Source organism: Gossypium hirsutum, chromosome D10 (assembly GCF_007990345.1).
Source record: "Gossypium hirsutum isolate 1008001.06 chromosome D10, Gossypium_hirsutum_v2.1, whole genome shotgun sequence".
NCBI lineage: Eukaryota > Viridiplantae > Streptophyta > Magnoliopsida > Malvales > Malvaceae > Gossypium > Gossypium hirsutum.
The window spans coordinates 59053127-59068302 of NC_053446.1; the positions used below are offsets into that span (position 1 = coordinate 59053127).

The window sequence follows — 15176 nt, forward strand, 5'->3', positions numbered from 1 at the left end:
TTCTCGGCCTCTAGCTTATGGATATCGATGTCTAATCCCAAATGCATTCTTTCTTCTTCTAGCTGTTCTATCCTCTTTCCCAACTCAGAATTTCTTTTCTCAAAGTCTCGTTTGATGATCTCTAATTCTGACGGAGCTACTTGTAGATGCTCCTCTATAGACTGAACACAATCTTCCCTCGGCTTAGGGATGTTGTCATTGACTCTTTTACTCCACCACCCATAATATTCGGGAGTTGTCATCGCTCCTACGGTAAATCTTTTCAGTCGGTGAACCTGTTTCCAAGCGTTAGATATTTCTCGAATTTTTCTCTTGTAGTTTTCATCCTTATAAGAAAACTCATATTGAGCCAGCCCTTGTGTTGCTGGTATGAACTGTCTCGATCTATATTGTCTTAATACGAGTAAAGGGGCATAACCGACAGCTCCCCAAATTCCGAGTAAAGGGACCCAGTCAAAATCACCACATCGATACAGGATCTCGTCGGGTACCATCCAATGAGCTTTCTATTCAACGTCATCCTCCTGAAGATTTTGGAGAATCGTCATCCACTTCTCTTCCGTGATGTCGTCTCGTCTTGGTGTAGCAACTTGTTCCTTCAATGGGGAATAGTCTTCTGAGAAGACTCGATAGGAGACATTTTCCACCTTCCAAAAGTGACTATGGAACCACACCAATAGTAGCTGTGCGCATCCGATGAACCTTCCCTCCCCTGCTCTTCGACATGCACTTAGAGATCTGAAGGTTTCTGCTAAGACTGCCGGGATGGGCGTGACTCCTTTACTAAGCCGATCGAACAAATCAGAGACGGCCTCATCTACGTGCCCTAAAGCTCTAGGGAAAATTACCAATCCATAGATACCTAGAGCGAAGACATCCACTCTTTTCTTCACATCAGGGTGTGCTAATACTAAATCTCGCAAGCTTTTCCAAGGAACGCATTTACTGTCTCCTTTCTGTTGGATTCGGGCAGCGACCCACTGTTCGCTCATCCCTGTAATGCTCATCAATTTTTTTAATAATGTCGGGACACTAGCAGCTCTAGAATAGGCCTTGTCAATTTGAATCTTTGGACACCGAAGCAAGGTCGTATATTCTTCCACGGTGGGCACCAAGTCCACTTTTCCAAAAGTGAAGCAACTGTAAGCAGGATTCCAAAACTGGGCTAGGGCTCGGAATAAATGCTTGTCCACTTTGACACCAAGTAGGTAAGGCAAGTCCCCGTAGTCACAGTAAAACATCTGCTTGGTCCCATCGTCCCATTGATCCCATATTTCCTTCATTTCTCGAAGATCATTTTGGATTACGCTGATACGGGTGAAGTCCCATAACTCTGATACGTACCCTTCTGCAAGACTATCGCCTTTCTCTCTCCACATCGTCTCAGCCCACACACGTACAGCTGCATTGTTTTCTACTTTATCAAGAAACCTCTTTTCCATGATAAGCTTTCTATCTATACTGAACGTGAATCGACACCTCTTTTGAAATGAAAATGCCATGCAATCACAAACAAAGCAAATCAGAGCTAGGATTTAAAGTAAACAATAATAAATAAAGCATTTATTCGGTAAGCACTAGGGTTTGGAATAGCTCTATCTCGGTGGGTTCTTACGGCTCGCTATATGTGGTTTGGTTCTAAAGTAAGGGTACCTGAACCAGCAGATTCCTCGATCCTCACCCATTATAGGCTCATATAGACCGAGTTCAGTTCAGGGGAATACATTTCCCTATGGCCATGCGGAGACGAAAATCTCACGAAGACATAGGTACGGATGTATCCCGGAAGCGATTCACTATCCCATGCGGATGTGAAAACCTCACGAAGGCGTAGTTTCTCACTTCCACTTAAAAGGGTATGACCAGCGATCATGCAATGCAATGTGCAGAGGTATAAAATAAAATACAGAACACGATAAAAAAATATAACTCAAAACAAAAGAGATGCAATGAAAGGATCGTAAATTTAAATCAAATTTTCCACTTTCAACAAAAAGACAAGAAATAATCAACACGTGACTTGACTCTCTTATTAGTCCCCAGCGGAGTCGCCAAGCTGTTGGCACCATTTTTTTGACAAAACGGGGTCAACTTGGGTTTTTTAAAAATAAAAACGAAAACGGGAGTCGCCACCAATCTTTTTTTGATGAGGTGTGATCGGGTCACCTCGTAAAACGGTTGTTTTTAATAAATGATTTAATTTTATTAAAACAACGAGTTTGGTCTACGAAATCCAAAAACGGGTTCGGGAGTCGGTTACGCACGAGGAAGGATTAGCACCCTCAACACGCCCAAAATTGGTACCTTAGTTGATTATTTAATGTCTTTATGTCGAAAATTAAAAACTCGAAAAGAATTTAAAAAATACGATCCTTCTTTATATTGTGTTATTTTAAAAATTACTCGAATAAATCAAAATGAGAAATGCCTTCTTATCTCGAATTAACAAGATGTCACATCCAGTAAGTTAGGACACGGCACCTCATATTTTGAGAGTAAATTTGCATTTCACTTTTTATTTAAACCTCATTTATTTTAATTTTAAAAGGATATCCAGTTAGTTAGAATCAACGAGAGAAAAATCGAAGCTCAGTAAGTTAGGGCGCGATTTCTCGAATTTTCTAAATACGAAATATTGCCTTTATTTTTGAAAAATCCTCATATCGAGAAAACTATGTGTCATATCCAATGCGTTAGGACACAACATATTGAAATCCCGATAATGAGCTTTTATTTATATTTTTTGTTAAAGAGCATTCTCGATTATTCAGATTCAAAAAAATTAGAACCCAGCACGTTAGGGCCCAATTCTCTCGAAGATCCCAAGTGTCGAGTATTGCCTTTATTTCCAAAATTTTCCCTTTTTATGAATTTGGGTAAAAAGTTGACGTAATGTTAAAACAATGTGTAAGTAAAGGGGTACATTGATGAATGACGACAATATGAAAATACGAGTAAACAAATTATGGTATACATAGCGACAATACACACTCAACATACATTATTTGAGAACTAAGATTAATAATCAAGGATGAATAAATTAAATAACATATATAACAATTTCAAAAATAAGTGGTATAGGGCAGATTAAAATAAATAAAATGTAGAACAAATTTAAAATGATAATAAATGAGTTTTAAATGAATAATATAAAAACGAAATTTACAATCAAATATATACAAAATAATTTAAAAATATTATATATGAAAAATTTTAAAATAAATAATGTATATGTACATGTAAAAGTGTGAAATAACGAATATAAAAAAACTTAAAATGGATAATAAATGAAACATTTCTTAAAAAGGTAGAGTTGAAAAAGGTACAAAATATTTTAAAATAATTAGCATATATAATATATTTTAACATAAGACAAAATAATACATAAAGCATTTAATGTATAGAAACTTGAGATAAACAAAATAAAACAATTTTTAAATAAACAATACAAAGAATTTCAAAAATAAATAGCATAAGAAGCAATTTAAACTACATGGTACAGATAAATTTAAAAGAGATAATGTATTAAAAGAATTAGATAAATAGCGTGCAAATCAATTTGCAATAGATGATAAATAAATAAAAACAAAAAAAACTTGAAACAAATGATAATAAAAGAGTATATAAAATATATATATATAAAAAAATGGACCAAGGACTATATTAGAAATCTGATCAGAATCTGGGGATTGAAGCTGTAAATAAATAAAAGAAAGGATAGCCAGTGATCGAAATGAAATGCGCTGAGGATGTGGGGGACTGGCCGCGAATATTCCCCCGTCCTTATGCGCATCATTTTGCTTAGGACTGGATTGGAACCAACGGAAAATATGTGGCCAAAATTAAAATAAAACAAGAGGCAGCATTGAATGCACCGAAAAATTGGAGGGACCAAAGGCGAAGATTACCCATTAGGGCAATAATGGGCTGGTCACCCTCCCTCAAACGGCGCCGTTTTAATCAATAAAAGCTTAAAAAAAATCTGCCTCCTGCAGTTTCATTTTTCTTTTGCAAAGAATCTAAAAAAATAAAAATGGGGGTTCTCCTTTCTGTGCTAGGGTTCCAAGGCTAGAGGCTCCGCCGCCGTCACGCCTCCGTACTGCCCGGTGGCTGGAGCCATGCGAGGGCGTCTCCCACCAGCGCTTTGGAGTGCGTTCAGAGACCAAGGCTCTGAAACGGTGAAACGAGGGGAAAACGGAAAGCCTCCGCCCCTTCCTAAACTCGCGTCCGACGACGGAGAAGGGCCGACGACGACGACGGCTTCAGGGGCCGATTCAGGTGAGTTTTTCTTTCCCTTTTTATCCTCTTTATTAATAGTTTTTCTTAAAAAAGATAAATAAAACAAATAGATGAATCGAAAAACAAAGAAGAAAACAACCACCTTTTGTTTTTTTTTAATTTTTATTTCTCTGATATCCGTTTTCTACAAAGAAAATCCCCCTTCTCCTCCCCTCAAAAACAGTGATCAGCTTTGGCCTTTATAGCCGGATTACAACTTTTTTTATATTTTTATTGTTTTTTTTATTATTTGGATCGTTCGTCTGTTGTTTTCTGCTTTGTTGGTTGCATGTGGCTCTCTGTTTGCAGGTGTCAGAAGCATGGGTGGCCGGTGATAGGCGAGCAGTGGCGGTAGTGGGCATGCGTGGAGGCTGGCGGCTGAAAAGAGTTAAGGAGGCTAGGGTTTATTTTTGCTGAATGTTAAGATAGGTGGGCTAGGGTTTCTTAATTTCTGGGCCTGGGTATTTTATTTTCTGATTTAGGCCATATTGGCCTGCTTTAATGGACTGTGGCATTTTATTTATTTTGTTTTATTTTTGGCACTAGGCCCGGCAAATTTGGGCTTCTACAACTGCTATGTAGCATTTTCTCCCCATACGCTTCTGTCTAAAAGTAAGCAAGATCTCATAAGCTACTAACACATTGTCGGTTATTAACTTTTCCGGAACAAACGCACTCTGAGCCGCATCAATACATCTTCCAATTACTCCTTGAAGAGGATTTACAATTGTTTTTGTAACCATCTTATACATAACCGAACACAAACTGATGGGTCTAAAATTAACAATACTAGTAGGACTTGGGATTTTTGGAATTAACACTATATCTGTACGATTTAGCTTGCCAATACTTGCACCATTATTTAAGACTTCCAAACAAAATTTACTTGTTTCCTTACCGGTAATATGCCAAAATTGCTGAAAGAAAATTGCTGGAAAGCCATATCTGTCGAAATATTATTCTTGATGCCCTTCAAGAGATAGGAAAGATCCTCAATCCCATTTGTCGTGAACAACCTCTGAAAGTATAAGGTAGCTACCTCATTTATTTCACTAGCTTCATTTGCTTCGCCACCTCCATCTTTCTCCAATTTGGTAATGGTATTAATACGCCTTCGGGATGTTGCAAATCTATGAAAAAAATCCGAATTCTTGTCCCCTGTTTTAAGTCAGTTTACTCTTGCCCTTTGTTCCCAATACATTTCATCTTTATCAATTTCCATATTCAAATGTACCTTAGTGTCAATAATTTCCGCCATCACATTGTCATTCCTCTCCTTCGCCGTTAGCATATCAAGATGCTTCATGAGTCTTGCCTTTAGCCCCTCTCGCCCAATCTTTATCATACTTGCCCATGCCATTAAGTCTATTTGTAATCTTTCAAGTCTCTCCACTACTGTGCCTATTCCTGACTCCCAAGATTCTTTGATTGCTTTCTCGCACGTCTCCTCCATCAGCCACCACGCCTCAAATTTAAATTTTGGAGATCTCTTCGAGAAAATTTCCCCACCTGTATTAAGAAGAAGTGGGTAATGATCGGACATCATATGGGTTAAATGTTTAACATTTTCTGTCGGGAAAAGAGACTTCCATTTATTATTACTCACTCCCCTATCAAGTCTTTCTCTAATATTAGTTTCCGACAGATTTCCCCTCTCCCAAGTAAACCACACTCCCGGGTATCCCAAATCTTCTAATTGACATTCTTCTAAGGCCTCTCAAAACCTTTGCATTCTGCTCTCCTCTCTTCGAATACCCCTAACTTTCTCAAAGGAATACATGATCTCGTTAAAATCACCACCTACCAACCAAGGAAACCCATTGTCTTGCCTCGGTTTCTTTAGCAGCTTCCACGAATCACTCTTATTATGGACATAAGGAGAACCGTAGAACTCTGTAAATCTCCACTGTTACTTAACCTTCTCTTCTGTAATCAAAACATCAATATAATTTCTAAAAAAACTTTGTAAGCTAACTACCAATTCTCCTTTCCATGCTAAACACAAGCCTCCTTTCGAACCTTCTGCTTCAATATCAATTTCATTCAAAAAGCCGTAGCTTCGTCTAACTCTCTTCATCCATTGCTTATCAAATTTAGTCTCCATTAAGAAGACCATTTGGGGACTATGCTGCTTTAAAGAAAAGCGCAGCCTCCTTCTCATTCGTGGACTCCCCAATCTATGAACATTCCAGCTTAAGATTTTCATTGCGTCCGGTCGGCTTGCCTACTGGTAGTCGCCGATCTCAAGAAATCCTGAATATCTGGTTGCTCATCGTTATATACCATCTCTTCCGAAAAGCCTTCATCCCATTCCTCTAAATTATCCTGCTTCAGTCTTTTGAATTTAACTCTGTCGACATTTTCTTTATGACCCATTGTAAGATCTGCATCGGAAGACTTCCTCTTTCTCATATTAGCTTCACCTACTGCTTTCATGATCTTGTTGGCCGATTAAGTTCTTTTCCAGTTTTCCTTATCCTCATATTTAATATGGTCTTGTTTCATTGGACAAACTTTCGACTCCTCATCCTTTTTGAGCCTCATCAGCCCCTTCTCCTCCCCATTCATCTCCCATCCTCCTAGCAATTCCCCATATTCCTGTGACCCTCCATCTCATTATTGTCACCTGCAACTTCTACTGTACTTATTTGTGCCGCTTTTTCACCTTCAGTGTATGAACATTGGGCTCCCACCTTTTTTATCCATGCATTAAATTTAATACTTTCTTTCCCAAATAATTTTGATTCTGCTTTTAAGGCTAGCGAATAAGGAGGGTTCTCACTGATTTTTCTTATTCTTTCAGGTGTTAACTGGGTACAATTACTCAACCCATGCCCCAGTCTTCCGCATCCAAAGCAGAACATCGGTAAATTTTCTTACTTAAAAGGGACCCACACTTTGCTAACAACATTAGTAGAAACAAAAATACCTCTTCGGAGTGGTCTCTGGACATCCAAATTAACTTTGAGCCGACAAGAATCTTCATTAATTTCAGATCTGAGAACCCTGCCAAACATGGACCGATTGTATGCATTAAATCTTTCTTATCAAACTCTGGAGAAATCGAATCAATTTTCATCCAATACGGTGAAGAAGTAAGTCGGATTTGATTTCTGTCCATTGCCTGACATAGTCTATCAAATAGGATAACACCGTTGCGAAAAAACCAAGGCCTAACCTCCAAAATCAACTCCAAATCATCAGCCAACTCAAAACCTATCAAGAATAAATTTTGACCCACCATCTGAATCTCAAACTTCTTTCTTGTTTTCCAAATGCTTTTCATATAGGCCCTAAAGCTTTCTGGTTTGTATAGTTTTTTCGTCCATACCGTACATATCAATGTAGGTTTAGAACTTGGCACTACCCTAGAGCTCTTAACTGATAACATAATCAATTCTTCTGCAAGAAGTGAAATCTACTCCCCCTCTCTCGACCGTCACCACCGCTTTCCTCCATCCCAAGCCACCGCAATTACTGCTTTCTCTAGGACTTTTAGCAAAGCACTCTTGGGAGCAGAGAGAGAATTAGGGTTTCAACAATTTCAATAATTATTTTGTTGTATTATTATGTTTGACAGTTAATATACCTTTCTTGTTTGACATTGAATCTTGATGATCTTATCAAGAAGTAAGCAAATAAAGTTCCAGTAGTATAGTTTGAACGCAATCAAAATTCATCAACAACAAAATCTCAAAACAACCTATATGATACTAATACACCCCAACGTTAAAAACACTGAATCAAAATTATACCGATATCAAAATCCAAAAACATATGTTGTCTAGAATTTAGAATATATATTCAAATTGAAACCATCAAATAAACACATAAAACAATTAGTTTAATGATGACTAAAGGACCGATGCAAAGTCACAAATTATGATGAACCTTAGGCCTTAATCAATAAAAATGATCAATGAAATAATGGATCGTTATTTACAAATCTATCAATTTATAACATTAAAATTAATCTATCATCATTCAAACATAATCACCAAGCAATTATCAAATAGCATATATTAAGAAAAACATTTTTTATGAAAAAAAAATCTAAACATTTTTTATGAAAAAAATCCAGGTACATATAAGCATGCGATGTGATAAGTAAATTTAATTAAATTTCTTATCTTCTACTAAAGTTTCAATAGCACGGCAAGCAATCCATAAAATTCGACATAAAATTACTTTTAATCAAAATTCATAATGAGATCAAATCTTTTACCATCCTTAAAATATAGAAGTAAATTAAATTAAATAAAATCATCATAATAGATAAGTTGATCTTTAATATATATATATAAGTATAATAAAACTAAGAGAATTATAGTAAGAATAAGAGAGAAGAGTAGACACAAAAGTGAGACTATAAATCTACTTTTTCTTAGATTCAATAAGCTTATACATGCCTTCTATTTATAGAGCTTCAATCGCTATAGGTTACAAATACGTAATAAAGATAATTAAGGTACCCTATGAATTCTTTAGGGGTTACAAAAGTTACAAAAGAATGAATTTGGAGATTCTGATAGTTATATGGACATCCATTTATCAATGGATTTATAACAAAAAAAAGATTAATTATGAATATAAAATATTTTTAATACAATCATTATATATATTAAATATAGGTTAATTATGAATATAAAATATTTTTAATACAATCATTATATATATTAAATATAGGGTAAATTATTAAAATGTTAACGTGTTCTAACATTTTAGTCACTGAGCCGTTAATTTCCGTTAACGGTGTAACTGTAAGCTGATGTAGTACATTCAATCATCTTTTCAAATAAAAATTTTAGGTTAAATTATACAATTGGTCCCTATATTTTTTCGTTTTGAGCAATTTATTTATTTTTTATGTTCTTTTAACTTTCTTCTTTTTTTTTCTATTCTCTTCTGCTTCTCCCTCTATTTTCCTCCATTCTCCATCTCTTTTAACATAAAATAAAAAAATTAAATTGTTCAAAACGAAAAAAAATATAAACCAATTGTATAATTTAACCTAAAATTTTCATTTGAAATGATGATTTAATGCTTACTATTACACCGTTAATAACAATTGACGTTCGGTAACTAAAATGTTACAACACAACAACATAAGTGATCAAACATAAATGACTAAAATGAAACCTGATGGAAACAAAAGTGACTATTTTGGTAGTTTACCCTTAAATATATAATATTATAATTATTCAAAATTAAAAAAAATAAATTTAATGAAAATATAGTATTCTTTTAGGATATAGAATATAACTAAATTTGTGTAAGCATGTGTGAGCTGAAGCAATCCGAATCCAGAAAATAAAAATTAAAAACAAAGGAAAATGGAATATTTGTTTAGATTAAACCTGGGATAAAGTAACGTTTTCAAAAGAAAATTATTTATTTTAGATTTAAATGATAATAAAATTTAAAGCAAATTTATGAAATAAAAATTAAATATTAAAAAAAATACAAATATCCAGCACAAGAATTGAGAACAGCCACTAAACTAGAAAGAGAAACCAAAACTATATGCTTACCATTACCAAATACCAAGTCCAAGAGGTAATTATTTCACTAAATCTCAACTCCAAATATATGAATATATGTATATATCACCCTGAATCCCTTGGCTTGATCGTTGCCTTCAAGGCGTTCTTCATTACCACCGTGAACTCCAATTTCCCAGTAAAATCCACCTTGCTATTTGCTGGATATGCACTCCATTCAAATTCCTGAACCATCCTCGCTAACATCAGGTGAACATGCACCGTCGCCATCCCTAAACCAGGGCAAATCCTCCTCCCTACCCCAAACGGCATCATCTTCACCCCTTTCACCCCCATTATATCACCATCCTCTTTCCCTAAGTAGAATCTATCGGGGTCGAACTTTTCTGGGTCGGACCATATTTTCGGATCGTCGCCGATTCCCGGCAGGTAAATCTCCAGGTTCGCATCCGTCGGGATGTCGTATCCCCCCAATGTTGCTGCCTCCTCAGTAGCTGCGTGTGTGAGCGAAAAGTACGTCGGTGGGTGCCTACGTAAGAGCTCTTTCACTACTGCTTGCAAGTACTTGAGCTTTTCGATATCTGTTTCGTCTACTCTTCGATCCCCGACCGTGGATTTGATTTCGTCCAACAGTTTGGATTGGATGTCTTGGTTTTCAATTAGCTGTGCGATGCCCCATTCGAGTGCGGTTGCGGTGGTATCGGTGCCGCCGTTGAGGAACTCAGAGCAGAGTGTGACCAGCTCGGAATTGGACGGTGCTGATTTTCTTCCTTCAACTTTGAGATCAAAAAGGGTGTCGAGGTATGAAAACGACATGGCGGATCGATCCGATCCCGGGTTTAAAAGAGCTTCTCGACGCTTTTCGATGAACGGGACGATGTAATCTATTTGATGTTTACGAACTTGGAGCGCTTGCTTGCGTTGCTTGGAGAAAAAAGGGCTTAAAATGGGGAGATAATCGTCGATTCTTGGATCAAGTGTGATCAAAACAGTTTTCATTACTTCATCCATTTTCTCCACTGTTTCTTCATCCATTTCAACCCCAAAACACATGGCTAAGAGTATACAAAAAACGGCGAAACGAGCGTTTTTCAGCACCGAGACAACACCGTCATTGGCGGCGGCTTCGGCTTTGAGACGGTCAATGAGTTTATCCATTGCATGCTCTCTAGCAGTGCGAAACTCTTTAAGCCTAGTCGAACTCAACATGTTTTGAACCATGTTTCGCCTCAGAGACCTCCACACAGGACCGTAAACGGCGGCGTTTACGGTGAACTTGTTGCAGCTAAAGATATTCCGAGTGGGGTTTTCCCTCGGCCGGCTAGCGAAAACAACACCTTTTTCGATAAACGCTTCATGGCAGAGTTTGGCGTCGCTAAGTATAATCATGGTTCGAGTCCCCATCTTGAGAGTGAAAATGGGTCCATATTGATGACGAAGTTCATCAACGTATTCAAAGAATGGTTTCCCAGAGCGAGCAACCTGGAAAAGATTACCAACAACAGGCCAACCAGGAGGCCCTGGAGGGAGATTGAAGCGTCGTTTGGCTTTTGATTTGCATGAAAAAAACAAAATCAAGCATGAAATGAAGAAAGCGAGGACATGGTAAAATGAAACAGCCATATCTGTGATAGAAAAAAAATTTAGCAGATAGATGATTATTTAGGGAAGTGGCGGTATAAAAATAAGCAGTGCATGAAATTACAGGTGGGCTGCCATTAAAGCTGATAAGGGAAGGTTTCTACTTTTTACTGCTGGGTGTTAAATGCCGAAAAACAAACCCATGGGCTACGAAGAAACCAGCTAAAAAGCAAAAGGAGTATAGATAAAGGGTATTTGTCAAAAACGAATTAATTGCATGCAACTACTCAGTCTCATGGAATCTAATATGAAGATCGGAAATGCAAGGGTGTTGGATGTCTACACCTGTTTGACTTCATTTATGTCTACTCGGTACTTAAACTGTGAGCCCACACGGGTTATTTTTGTTTTTCCCTTTGAACTGTCACTCTCAGCTGTTTCTATGGTGCAGTATTCAACCAGCTCTTTAAAACCTCACCTTCCTAGAACCAGTTTTACAATATTCTATCATATTTAATGAGCCAATTCATAAAAAGAGTGAAATGAATATAAATGAGTTTATTTAAGAATATAAATAATCTAACAAGATTAAACAACTCTTAAAATCTTATTTAAGCCAACATCTTTTAATCTATATTCGAAAAACCTAACACGATTCCATTAGGTTTGTAAAAAAACATTGTTTTGTTAGTTCATTTATAATTTAAGTTCAATTTATTATAAGGTCGTGCCGTTACAAAAAAATTTAGTTGATTCTGTCAATAAACCACTTAAAACCTCGTTTTACCGTTACGCAACGGAAAAGTGTTGCATTTGATTTTTGTATAAAAATTAGTATTTTAGATCATATTTGGCCGGTTATTAAATTTGTTCCGTTTTCATCTGCAAAATCCCAAATAAAAACACTCAACCACAATTCATGCTTAATAAAATTTGCAGCCCCAAAATAAATGAATTAAAATTTAAAAATACTTAATTATGAGAAAATCTGAGACGAGACCTTTATATGTCGAGTCCGAGCCTAATTCTAAGGGTTATTTGTAAAGAGTAAACTAGGGGGTGAACTTAAAAAGCTCAGTGTGGGTCCAAGCAAAAATAAGCAAACATTCAATCAATGAGACATTTAATTATTATAATAGTTCATACAATCATGGCATATCAAACTTATGTATATGGCATGCTCAATGATACAGTGTAACAGTTCGATTTTCAGTGGTGTCGAAAATAGTGGTTCGAGGCCACCAAATTCAGCAAGTAAGTTCATAAATATTATTATTTAATATTTACAAGTCAAATATGGTTTTTAAAAAGGTTTTTGAATTAGTAATTTGTGTATTATAATGATTTATTAAGTCAAGTGGTTTTAGAAAGTGAGGTATCGGGACCTCGTTTCTATAAACCGAGCCGTAGATATTTTTATAAATATTTACGGAGTGTTGTTAAGATGGTATTAAACTTTCGTTGAAAAATTTTAACGTTTCGATAGTTAATTAATTAAAAAGAACTAAATTGAAAAAGATACAAAACTTGCTAATTAAAATATTTAAGTGATTAAATGGCTTGATTAATAAATGAGGGAGGACTTAAATAGTAAATATACCTAAATGAATAGGATGAGGCGGCATAACAAGAAAAGAATAATAAAAAAAGGCCATTTAATGGCAAAATAGTAATTATTATGAAATTAAAAGTACAAATTGAATTTCTAAGAGATTTCTAGGCAATTCTTCTCCCATTTTTGGTTCAAACAGACATAGGGAGAGCTCCTTGAGCTAGTTTTGCACATTTGCTTCACGAGTGGAAAATCGAGAAAAATGAAAAATTTTCAAAATGCCCCTGAATATTGGTATTTCTATAATTTAATCAGGTAAGTTCGTATGAACTGATTCTGTATAATTTTGATTAAAGTGAATGTTAATTGGTGATTGGTAATATATATGTTCTATTGTTGGAATTGAATTATTGTTGGAAAAATATTATCAAATTTAATACTCAGTTTGGATTGAACGCGAGATTTAAGTACATTCGTGATTTGGTGAATTGACAGTATTGGAGAAAGATATTGGCAAATTACCCAAGTAAATTGGGGTTCAGCATTTGTTGCGAACCCTCGTGTTTTACTTTCTCTTTAGCTCTTGTGAGCTTCTGTTTAGCTCTTACGAGCTTCTGTTCAACTCTTATGAGTTTCCGTTCAGCTCTTACGAGCTTCTATTTAACTCTTGTGAGTTTCTGTTCAGCTCTTACGAGCTTTTGTTCAGCTCTTACAAGCTTCTGTTAACGATGTACTCAAATCTGTAAATCGTTCTTCAAATGGTAAAATATCAGGAGTTGTCTTGGATGATAAATGTATATGAAGAAATGGTAAGAGAATAATATGTATCATGATATGTATATATTCAATATCTTGATATGTTGATACATGGAAATTATGTAATTAGACACGAGTAATAAACTCAAGTGTAACATGTTGAGATGATAAGATTATCGATGTTGAAATTATATGAAATATGTTCAAGTACGCTAACAAGTGTTGTTGTTTGATGTTTAGGCAAGTGCCAAGCTATTGGTTGAATGGTAATGTGTTTAATTATAAGATGCATTGAAATGGTAAGTGCTCAAATGAAAATATACTTGTGCTCATGAAAGAGTGGTAAGTTTTAAGTTATACAATTTCTTATGAAATGACTTATTATGTGATTAGTTTGAAAATGGCTATGTTTGCATGCACTAGCTTGTGCTTATGGTGGTATGAGATGCTTATGACTTGTGTTATGCATATGGAATGGGTGTGATAAGTAAAGAAATGCAAATGAGAATAAAGAAATTTGAAAGAGTATGAAGTTGTTTAAAACTCTACTATACATGGGATAATATGTATAAGAGATGCTATGGATTTACTCATTTTGTGAATTGTTGAATATGGTTTCTTGAATCGTGTGACATCAATAAATGTTTATTGTTGATAAGTGTAAATTTCATAATGAAATGGATTGAGATGATTAAAGTTTATACGAGCTTATTAAGCATTCATTGCTTACGTATTTGTTTTTCTTTACTTTTCAAATTTCATAATGAAATTTTGGCTTGTTTTGGATGCCTAATTATGGCTTGTTGATATGTATAATGTTGATTGTAAGTTGACACAAAAAATGAGTGAGAAATATAGTTTGTAAAATGGCTTATTTTCGTCTACATAGGCAGAGACACGGGCGTGTGTCTCAACTGTGTGTGACACATGGCCAGATGACACGGCCATGTGTCCCTTTTATCTTAAATTTGCACAAAAAAAAATGCTCACATGGCCTAGCACACGGGCGTGTGACTTGGCCGTGTGACCCAAGTCAGTATACTCACACGGGTACGGGCACAGACACGAGCTGAGGCACGACCGTGTGTCCCTATTTCGAATGCCCACACAACTTAAGACACTGGCGTGTCTCCTAACCGTGTGAGTCACATGGCCTGGCCACACGGTCGTGTGATCCTTGTAGTGTTGAAAATTTTAAATATTTCTGAAAAACTTTTTGAGTTTTCGATTTAGTCCCGATTTGTTTCTGATGCGTAATTTGGGCCTCGAGGGCTCGTATTAAAGGACAATATGTATAATTTTGATTGGTTTTTGACATAAATGCTATATGATATGAAATGTTTGTACTTTCTGTCTATTTGATTTGTAAACTCTAGTAATGTTTCGTAACCTTGTTTCGGTGACGGATTCGGGTTAGGGGTGTTACATACAGTGCAATAGTCCCACCCATCCATACATTACATACCACAAGTTCCCCAGAACCCATCATCCAAACACCAAAACAATAA

At 35.9% G+C, this 15176-nt stretch overlaps 1 protein-coding gene across 1 annotated transcript; it reads right to left on the reverse strand.

Moving 5' to 3' along the window:
- Positions 1-9651: 9651 nt before the first annotated feature.
- Positions 9652-11786, reverse strand: LOC107915695 (cytochrome P450 77A3). The gene has a single exon (XM_016844821.2). It carries the CDS (start codon positions 11400-11402, stop codon positions 9885-9887), a length of 1518 nt encoding a protein of 505 aa, XP_016700310.1. The 5' UTR covers positions 11403-11786; the 3' UTR covers positions 9652-9884.
- Between the last annotated feature and the right edge of the window lie 3390 nt (positions 11787-15176).

What these genes read in the sequence shown, in the direction of transcription:
- LOC107915695 (XM_016844821.2), bottom strand. Translation starts at nt 11,402, where the DNA reads ATGGCTGTTTCATTTTACCATGTCCTCGCTTTCTTCATTTCATGCTTG.